Source organism: Plectropomus leopardus, chromosome 5, assembly GCF_026936395.1.
Source record: "Plectropomus leopardus strain MGB_pleo_1.0 chromosome 5, ASM2693639v1, whole genome shotgun sequence".
Taxonomy (NCBI): Eukaryota; Metazoa; Chordata; class Actinopteri; order Perciformes; family Serranidae; genus Plectropomus; species Plectropomus leopardus.
The window spans coordinates 30483491-30493812 of record NC_142180.1 but is presented as its reverse complement, the minus strand read 5'-3'; the positions used below and the strand labels follow the sequence as shown (position 1 = coordinate 30493812).

General features: G+C 41.7%; 1 protein-coding gene across 2 annotated transcripts in view; it reads right to left on the bottom strand.

Annotated features, from left to right (window-relative positions):
- ralgps2 (Ral GEF with PH domain and SH3 binding motif 2) overlaps nt 1–10322 on the bottom strand; it is a 104798-nt gene that overhangs the window by 45595 nt on the left and 48881 nt on the right. For both annotated transcript variants that reach the window (XM_088077931.1, XM_088077930.1), the window contains exons 7-9: nt 6002–6091; nt 5809–5901; nt 2977–3103 (exon numbers count right to left, since the gene is read on the bottom strand). In XM_088077931.1, the coding sequence (XP_087934057.1) occupies nt 2977–3103; nt 5809–5901; nt 6002–6091 (310 nt within the window). The remainder of the gene's footprint in view (nt 1–2976; nt 3104–5808; nt 5902–6001; nt 6092–10322) is intronic.

Genomic DNA, 10322 nt, shown 5'->3' with positions numbered 1-10322 from the left:
AATGGATTGTTTTGTAAAGTTGTACTCAACTATTTACAAGCGCATCATGTGCTGTGCATAGAGCACCAAGTGCCAGCAGGAGTCCCAGTAAAAACTATCAGCAGCATAAGTGCATCGATGAGAAATTTTGACTTGCACGCTCACAAAAAAACAGCTGCATATGTTGCTGCTTTGGTTTCAGTCTGGGATTCTACAGCTACACCAACAACTACAGCATGCTGAAGCAGAAGGGACTCATGAGCCTGTGTGCTGCTTTCTGGTTCTCTGTAGAGTTTTTCTCCACTGATGAACAGCAAAGAACTACTGCAGGATCCAAGTAAAAAGTATAATGAAAATGCACAAATGCACATGGTGATCTGTTGCTCAAGAACTTGTCTAGCTCACAGGATTTAGGCTGTGGGTATATTGACAATCTCAGATGGTGACACACTTATTCCGCGTAATCGTTTTCAAAATCGCTATAAGAAACTAATCCCATACAGCTGGACCTATCTCCACACCTCATTTTAGGACTGTGAACACAAAAAAAAACCAACATCAATGTTCACGTTAGGAACCTACCTAAATACCTTTTAATGTTTAATGTGGCATTTTCTTTGGTCATTTTAATACCAGCACTTCGTCTTCAACAAAACAAGCTCCCTCTGACTCTATCTTGCAGGCATACTGTGGCTGCATCTTGGGCTTAGTATGGCCCAAAACAGTTATAATTGGTTTAAACACAACTACAATTAACCCAGAGAGTTGTTTTTGCCTTTGTGTAAAATTATAATGAGCTCAGCCAGACCTTTTGTCCAGCCCTGGCACAGCACGAGACAGGTTTGGCTCTGCAAGACAAGCAAGAGAAGTATGATGGTAAACCCTGTTTACACAGGACACTTTTCAGCTGCAATTTTCACTCATCCATCAAACACAAAAGACCCAGTGCAACTGTGCTGACTGCAATACAAAGCTCCTTTTAGCTTTAAATCAATGTTTTTCCCCCATGATACATGATTATGTGCCAGACTTTGAGCACTGTCAAAACACCTGAGTCCACAGCTGTACGTCACTAGACCACTTCAGTGCAAACATATCAAGGACTGTACCTACTGCTGTTGTGCTGTTTTGGCTACGTGGCCACTGTAGACGCGGCTAAAGCGAAACAAGTTGGGGGAACATTTTAAAGTGCATGCGTTCTGTCACAGTGGAGCCATACATTTCTTTGGACTCTTTGTCCTTGCATGATTGGCCAGAGAACAGGAACAAGCTCATCTGAGCATTTAACAGGCGGGCCCTGTGGTGAGCGCAGACAGGAGGGGGCTGTGTCTGCCAAGCCTAATAGCAGGTCAGAGTTCATACAGTCGCACACACACAGAATTTAACACAAATGTAGCACTGTGGAAAAACCAAAGCTCTGTGACGACACAGCAGACACATGTCTCTTTCTCCAGCTTCGTTATCACCAGAGATAAGCATCCAAAGATGCAAATGGCGTAAAGACAGAAACATGATAGGAAGTCACAAAGTGGCACAAGAACATAAACACACTTTGTAGAAGTTAACCCTCCTGTGGTGTATTTAGCACTTAGAAAAACACACATGGTAATTTTACCCCTCTGCTGCGGATTGGGACTAAAATCTGAGCTTCAACAGGTACTTTGTTTAGTGAGCAAAGAGGTAAACACGTGCACAGATACATCAGTAGAAACCCCCAAACTCAGTTTAACCATCACACACACCCAGCGCTTATGTTGGGAGTGATGCTCTGGAACATGCGCTGCGGCTTTCAGTCTCCCACTCATTCATTACCACTTTTCCCCTCAGAGGGATCTAGTGGATTTTAATGTAGGAAAACGTCAGAGAACAAGAGAGTGGCGATTTCCCTCCTGTGGGCCAACTTGGCTCGATTCACCCCCAAAGACTGCCAGCTGGTCCCACATCACACGGCCACACGCATCATTGACAGACTCAGACTTTAAGGAAACACCATCCCCCTCACACGTACGACGGCTTACAACACAAAAAACTCCACCCAGAGAATGACCAACTAGTCACACATCACTGAAGCGCTTACCGAACGGAAAGTCTTCTTATTCGCATACACACACAATGAGGACATACAGTTAAGCTGGCAAATGATTGCCGTTTCACAGCGTTAGCTTTGCGATTGCCTCGCGGCCTGTCATTGCTTCCAGACTGCCGTGACGGAGCATGATGGGGAAAATGAGTCTTTAAAAGTTACTTTAATGACAAACAGACTGTTGTGCTTTCTGATGTGCCCGTGTTTGTTTGTACATACTTAGTTTGAATCGCACAGCAGTAGCTATGATACAAGCCTGATGGTAAGAGAAACAGCCGTAACGCAGTCAAGAACATCAAAGTCATTATCGAGTCAAAACAAGAACAAACAGTACAGCAATAAAACTGCACACACATGTGCCCATGTGCACAAATCTCTTACATCACTGTGAGAGTTTTCTGTGCAAAACACATCAGGGATTCCTCTGTGATGTCATACTGAGGAGCCAAAGAAAGAGGGGGCATAAATATTTAAGGATAGGATGGAAAAATATATCTTGTTTTTTTTCTCACTGATTCATGTGTTTGTTCCAGCTACTTCAAGATGTTTCACAACAGAGAGGCAAATTTATGTTTCACATTCCTCTACTCCAAGGAGCAAAGCAAAATGAGAACACAAGAAAGCGGATGAAAGGTTACAAACTTAGAGGCTGCAGTGGAAACAAGCAGCTAATTGAAAGGAGAGGAGGGGGAAACAGAGTAAGAACAGACCATAAAACGTGTCTGTCTGAAGACTGTGGCACTGAATAATCCATGAGATAATGGCCCCAGACACACATCTAGAGACAGCTCATTTCGTAAAACTCAGATGATTTGTCCCCAGATTAGCCTTTGTCCCGTAAACAGCCCATAAAGATAAGAAGCTGGCAGTAAGACATCTCAGTGCAGATCATGGCGTGTGTGTTTGTGTGGTACCTAGGTATGGTATACAGGAGACCATGCTCTGGCTGCTTATGAAGTCTCTCAGACGTTTGTAGTTGTCTTCTTTGGACATCAGATAGTCAAGGCGGTCAAATGTTGCCTTGTCCTTCCGATTCAATAACTGTGAGAAGAAGAAAAAGGGAAGAAAAAGGGACAATGAGAATGAGAGCTTTACCCTAAAATGAACAATAATAATGTGTTGGCATTAGCAACACATTGGGGCTAGGAGAAACACAGAAACATAATTTAAGACGCTTTAATTCAGATGCACTTACGAATAAGTGAAATCTGATATGTGCCTGAAGAGCTAAAACAACAGTAAGAGGAAAAAAGCAGAATCAGAGACGGAGCAGAGAAATGTATGTGGAGATCTGACAGATAGTGTTCACTGTGAGGGATGGCTGCTGGCAAACTGATAAACAGTCAATTCTGAAGCTTTTCTTTTAATCTGGGCATCAGGGATACACTGGTGTACCTTGAAAACATAGACCACAGTATGAAAACTTATGATTTTCAAATCCCGTGCATTTGCTTATCTACAGTATTAAACAAATGCAACTGGGCAGTGAATCTCAACTGTACACGTATCTCCTTTCCCCACACTTTGAAATTATTTTAAAATGGTTTCAATTATCATAAACCATTTGTTCAACCCCAAAAAATCTGTTTTTATTCCCAGGCCATGATTGGGCCTCGTAAAATCATGAACACTGCACGGCAAGAGACATCTGACGCAGCGGGAATTTGGTCCAACTGTAAAATGAGTCGAGTACCTCAAAAATCGGGGTCAGAAACAGGATCAATCTAGCTTTAAAGATCTAACATTTTCAGTCACACTTTAACAAAACTAAAAAAAAAAAAAAAATTTAAAGGGGAAGTTGCTGTAGTCTGTCTACAGCCATGCAAAACTGTTGAAATAATGAATGCTTTTTTGTTTTGTTTTGCCTGTTTGGAAAATAATAAAAAATGTACCTAAATAAAAAAAATACCTGCTAAAATTCTGCTATATTTTAGATGTCAGTATCAGAATAAAATGAAATGCAGTTTGTTATCCAGAATGCAACCGCTGCTCTCTAGCCGGCTGCTTGTTTTAATGAACTGGCCGCAGTGCCAGAAGCATGCAGCATTTCAAATAGAGACAGATAGTTTGCATGTTTGTGTGTGTATTGTTATCCATTTTAGAGAGCTACTCCTGCAAGAGGGCTGCACTGCAGACGAGTTAGCCTTTGGACCGAAGCCGCAGCAGTGGAAAACCATCAGACTGTAGTGCAGCCTGATGTGCTGACATAGGAACTTGTGACAATAGCAGAAAGTACCAATGATACCTGCAGAGATTGTGTGTATGTGCGTGTGTGTGTGTGCACATGTGCATGCGTGTGTGCATGCATGTGTGAGTGTCTGCCCCTCTGTCTTCTAAGACGCAGGTGAGCTGCGTTCTGGCCAGCAATAGCATTTGCTGACTGGCTAAAAAAATCTCTTGTGGTTTTGTGGAGCCGGGTATTAGAAATTTCCACCATTACATCAGAACATCATCATGCCATTATGTAAGCTCTACATCTTCAATGAGAACACTGAGACACATCGGTAATCCCTCGCACGTTTTTAAATTGGATACTGACACATAATTTCCTGCATAAAAACCTACAAAAGAATGTGTTTACGATGTTACTCTCCAAATCTGCTGAAATCTGTGTAAAGGTGCTGCATAAGAAACTAGAGGACTGGAAGAGAGAGGACCGACAGCACTCACAAATTACAGAATAGGACACTGCCATCTCCTAAAATCTTTAGGTATGTCAAATTCTCATTTTACATCAAGGGAAAAGGGACAAATTTAAAGGGACAGTTCGACCTAAAATCAAAAATACACATTTTTCGTCTTACATGTAGTGCTATTTCTAAATCTACAATGTTGTGGTGTGAGCTGCTGAGTCGGCGGTAGAGGTGTCTGCCTTCTCTCCAATATAATGGAACTATATGGCTTGTGGTGCTCAAAGTGCCAAAAATATACATTTGAAAAATTCAACAGTAGTGTTTCTTTACAGAAATCATGACCCAGTTACTCAAGATAATCCACAGACCTTGATGTGAGCAGTTTTATGTAGGAACTACTTTCTTTCTGTCAAACTACACCTGCCAACTGTATCAACGCACTGATGGAAGCATAAATAATAGGCCTGTGCTCGTGACAGTGCAAGATTTAAACATTAATGGTGTCCTCCTTGCCTGAGCTGTTACTTTAGCAAGCTCAATGGTACTGGGTGAGCAACAGTAGATGCTTTCTTCTGCGCTGTGATTTGGTTGGAAGATGTAGTTTGGCATTTAGAAAATAGTTCCTACATGAAATTGCTCATAACAAGGTCTGTGGATTATCTTGAGGAATCCAGTCATGATTACTGGAAAGAGACATTGCTGTTGAGTTTTTTTTTTTGGCGCTTTCAGTACCACAAGCTGAGTGCCATCTACTCTCATTATATTCAAGAGAGGGCAGACATCTCTATGGTCGATTTCTCAAACACTCTGCAACTCACACCGAAACAGTTTAGATTTATAAATAGCACTACAGGTAAGTGGAAAGATAGGTATTTTTGATTTTGGGTTGAACTCTCCCTTTAAACTTTCTGCATGGTCTAAACGGTCGTTCTTGTTTATTCATTTTCCCCGAACTCTGCCATTCATCATGTGTTGTCACTTGTGTGCTAGTTTTTATTAGCCTTTGTTTGTGTGTCCAGTGTTTTGGCACAGATTAGTGCAACATCCCAGTTTATTGACAGCAGTCTGCTAATAAACCAGACTTGCCTTCAGAAGGAAGGTAAATATACTCACCGCCCATGTTTTGGTAAGCCTGAAGATGGGGGCACTTTGTAACGCTGACACCACAGCCATGACCGCGTGGAGGTTGTTCATGTCGCACAGTTTCTATGAAAAGTTACAGTACATACATTAAGTTGGGTTTACAACGCAAACATTCAGAAGCATAAAAAAAAAAACAATGTCATGCTGTGTGCGGATTGTGTACCTTGGCAGTGCGAATGTACAGACTCAGCACCTCTGCTCTGATCTTCAACGTCTGTGAATGGAGGATCTCTCGTACCACCCAGAAACTCGTCTAGTAAGATGGAAAAAAAAAAAAAAATGCATACAGAGATTACAGCACTGAGCAACTCTCACAAACTCACCAAAAAGTGATGACACAGAAAACTTATCTTTCATGTGTTACACTCTCTGAAGCAGCACAATGAAGATTTCAGGTGTGTGCAAAGACAGACAGGGAGGGGTTCTGCCTTGTTAGATCTCGTGTCTTTGAGTCTAGAGCCAAAGGTCTGCAGACAGACCTGAAAGCTGTGGGCTGAAACCGGTACAGAGCGGAGCAGGAGAGCACAGGGCAGACTGCTAACGGGAACGCTCCATTAAAGCCGATTAGAAATCAGCTCTTGAGGAAAAACAAGCGCTTCAAGAGGAAAATCCATCTGATTCCAACTGATTACACAACAGATACACCCCATAACTCCAGATATGTCAACCGAGAAAGAAGGAGGAGTGTGTGTGTGTTCAGAGTACTTGGCCGGGCCGAGAGTGATGTCGGAAATCTGTCTCTTTGGGGAGAATGCTGGTAAGCCAAAGTTCTGATTACACGTCACGTACACACACACAGGGACGAGTCAGTGAATCAATCAGTGTTAAAGCTCTGGGGAGGGAGAGAATGGAAAGAGGAAAAGGAGAGGAGTGAGGGAAGAGAGGAGGTAATGGGAGGGGAAGTTAGCTTCAATGCTGCAGGGCTCTGAGGGCTTTCAAAGCCCACAGCTGTCTGCACATTGTGTTCTGATAAGACCGTCCCAGGCGGACTGACCATCTCTACTTTTTCTTCTTTTTATCTCTCTCTGGATTTTTCTCTTGCTTTGCTCCTCCATACCCTTTCTTCTCTCCTTTTAGACTCTTGTAAGTGCTCCTCCCTTCAAGCCACAGACCACTAGGTGTTCTTCTTGCGTGTGTCCATAAGTTAAGTATACTTGTGTGTCTGCTTCGCTCTGCTTTCCTACATTCAATTTAAACTAACAGCTGGCCTTGCCTACATTTTCCTGGAAACAGATCCTAGACTTGTTTTTGTTTCAGAGAAGAGGTGAGCAGCTGAGGAGTGAAGACATAAATTCATCCAACTACTCTCTCTGTCTTCTCTTATAAACACATGACAAACACACACTCAATCTATGCAGGTACTGCATCTCCAGGAAACAGAGCCATATGGGTTTCATTTTCACCACTTCATGAGGAGAAGTCTGTAAACAAGATGAGGGGGTGATGAAAATGAACAGATGATTCATAGATGGTTGACCCTGACCAGTGTTCATCCTGACAACAAAAATGCATTCATTGCTCTTATTACAACAAAGTAAATGTGAAAAATTGGAAAACAAGTAAAGATGAGACAAAATAGTTGGCTCTGTTTAGACGGAGAACCTAAGTTAGATCACAATAGCCATCTCCGTTCATCTCTGCAGCTGGCCGCCTTGCTCCATTGACAAATAGTTAAATTTACTAGAGTCGCTAGCTCATGGTAAACATCTCCTCCTTTTATAACAATTATTTATGATTTCTTATGATTCATAAAATGACATTTACTCATTGCTGTATGTTTAACATATTCAGTGTTAATTTTAGCTACATGTGAAGTGTGTGAACGTGATTCCACATTTTCTAGAAAATGTGGAATCACATTACGTAGGATTTAATGCCATCTGTGATGGTGAGGCTGCAAAATAGAAACTTCTCCTGTGTGCAAAGCATGTAGGAGAACTATGATGACCGATGGAAAAAACACAGATGGCTCTGTCTAGAGCCAGTGTATGGTTTGTCTCTTATGGGCTACTGTAGAAAAACATGCCAGACGCCGTGGGAGAGGACCCACTCCATATGTAGATATCATCAACTGCTAAATCAAAGGTAAAAAAAAAAACCCAAAACACCAATTCTTATTTTCAGTCGATCATAAAATAATGAAAACACTGACATGAATATTATACAACATTTCTGCCAATAAAAGCCTAGATATTCTTCACACCGGACCTTTGGATCAGAGTTCTGTGGAGAAACATGACGCCAAATATAGCAGAAGAGTTCAGCAGTATTCATAATATGAAGTTGTAGTGGTATAAATGACTTTAAGTGCTCATTTTTGTAATACGCTAAGTCAGAGACACATAAACAAGGCATGCTTACTTCTTATTGGATTTTTCACAGCCAGGAGAATTATCCTTCGGCAAAATCATTAAACTGGCAAGGAAAATTACAACCAAAAGAGAACAAAATTAAACTTAAATTAAGTTCCACTGTCTAAATCATTGAATAAAACAAACAAACAAATAAAAAATACAACTATGTGATAAACTACAATTTTTTAGTAAGACTAAGGGCCACAATTTATAGTTTCCAAGGCCATGACATAAATGTCGTCATCCATCTATGTCCACAAGAGCCAGCACAGACTTTATGCAAACATCTGCGTGCAGCCAATTTTTGGGATCATGCAAACTGTGGGAGTGCAATGAGTATGCTCCAATAACACTCAACCCCAGTCAAAAACACTGCTGTCTGTGCAGCCATAGCCATCTCAACACAGGGAAGTTGGTTTTTTAGATAGATTTTTGATAGACATTCATTTCACACACAGCATTATTTTATCAGTCTCATGATGGTCAGCTCACCTTCCAGCTCTCCTGTTAGCCCACCCTCAATTGCACAATAAACAGAACAGTGTGCATGTGACCGCAGCTGTCTATGGACTTTTAGTGCGTAAAGTATGTCCGATCCCTCAAATAAAGGTTATATTTCTTGTAAAATTAACATTGATCCTGACTTTCTTTATCTTCGACTTTAATTTGCATCTTTTGCCTCGAGACAATGACCTCATGTGAAGTGGCAGCTCAAATGTCGTCACATCTTCCGTCCACCGACAGTTTACAGTAGACAGCAGTTTCCACAGACTGTAAAACGTGATTCCAATCTGGAAGCAAAACATGCTGCAGCTTCATATTTAGTTTCCTCAGCAGTTTTACTTGAAATGTGAGGTCAGTCTGGACGAAGCGTGTCTGTCCAAATCACCGTACCACTGGGGCTCATTACGGAGCCTGCGTCCTCAACAGCCTCGGCCTCCATAACTGTATGGCGATGAGATCACTCAGGATGGCAGGGCTCTACATAGGTGCATTCACACGTTTGCAACTGAGCGCAAGGGTTTTTGGGGGGATACAGGGGTTTTCTTATTTTCACAGATCTTGTATTAAGTTCTGAAGCAAAGATCATGTCTTTAAGGCTGCATTTATAAGCATTTCAAGACCTCCAGATGGAGCTGCAAGGCCCCTGCGCTTCAATAATCATAAAAAAGCGGAAGCAGACAGATCCAGACACAAAGCTCATAGCTGGGGATCAACCCATTAAATGGTCTGAGGGGAGGAGGGATGGGATGGAGAGCAAGATCAGGGACTACAGTTGCCTGACAAGCAAATGTGCTGATGTCTGTTTGGTGGCAGAAATTGAATTTATAGACCTCTGTGAAGAATGACCCAAACACCAACAATGAGTGGAATAACTTGGCGATTCTCCCCTTTGGAACATTAACGCTGGGGCCAAACTGCCTGTGTGAGCAGCGCAGTGTGGTCACACTGACTTTATCCTTTTCCTACAGTTTCAATGTCTGTATATATCAAAGACCAGATAAAATATGAATATTTATGCTTAAGTTCAACCTTTTTGTTTCCATTTCAACATAAGAGCTCTCTGGCAATGTTTCTATCAACAGAATCTCTTCAGTTGTTAACACAAGGCTTTTAATTGTGAATTATTTGCATGACTGTGCTGTTGTAGTGGTTTGCAGGGCTCCATAAATTTGTGGAGTATGTGTTTTTATTTGTGGAAATACTGTATTTATAGAGGCAGGCAGCTCTGCAGCAGCTCTGCAGCAGCACCGTAGCAACAACGCTGACAGTGAGAACACCACAAGTGTGCAAGCCATAGCATTTCAGAGAGATAGCCATTATGCACTGCTCATGCATGCAGTGTGGCCCGTGCAGTGCAATTGCATTTGTGAGTAAAGGCGCGACAATGTATCAATCTGGATCGATGTAGTTTTTTTCTGGATGCTTGTATTGAATCTGCACTGATGTGATGTCTTCTGCAGATCTTCCCTTCTGGTGCCGTTATGCTCCCATTTGTTTAGAATCACCACTAATTCTTTATAACTGCTATAATGATTTCTGAATAAACATTTACTTTTTGACTGCTGCATGTAAGTTGGTGATTGCTCTCTACATAAAACCCAATAAGGCAGATTAGCGTACATTGAT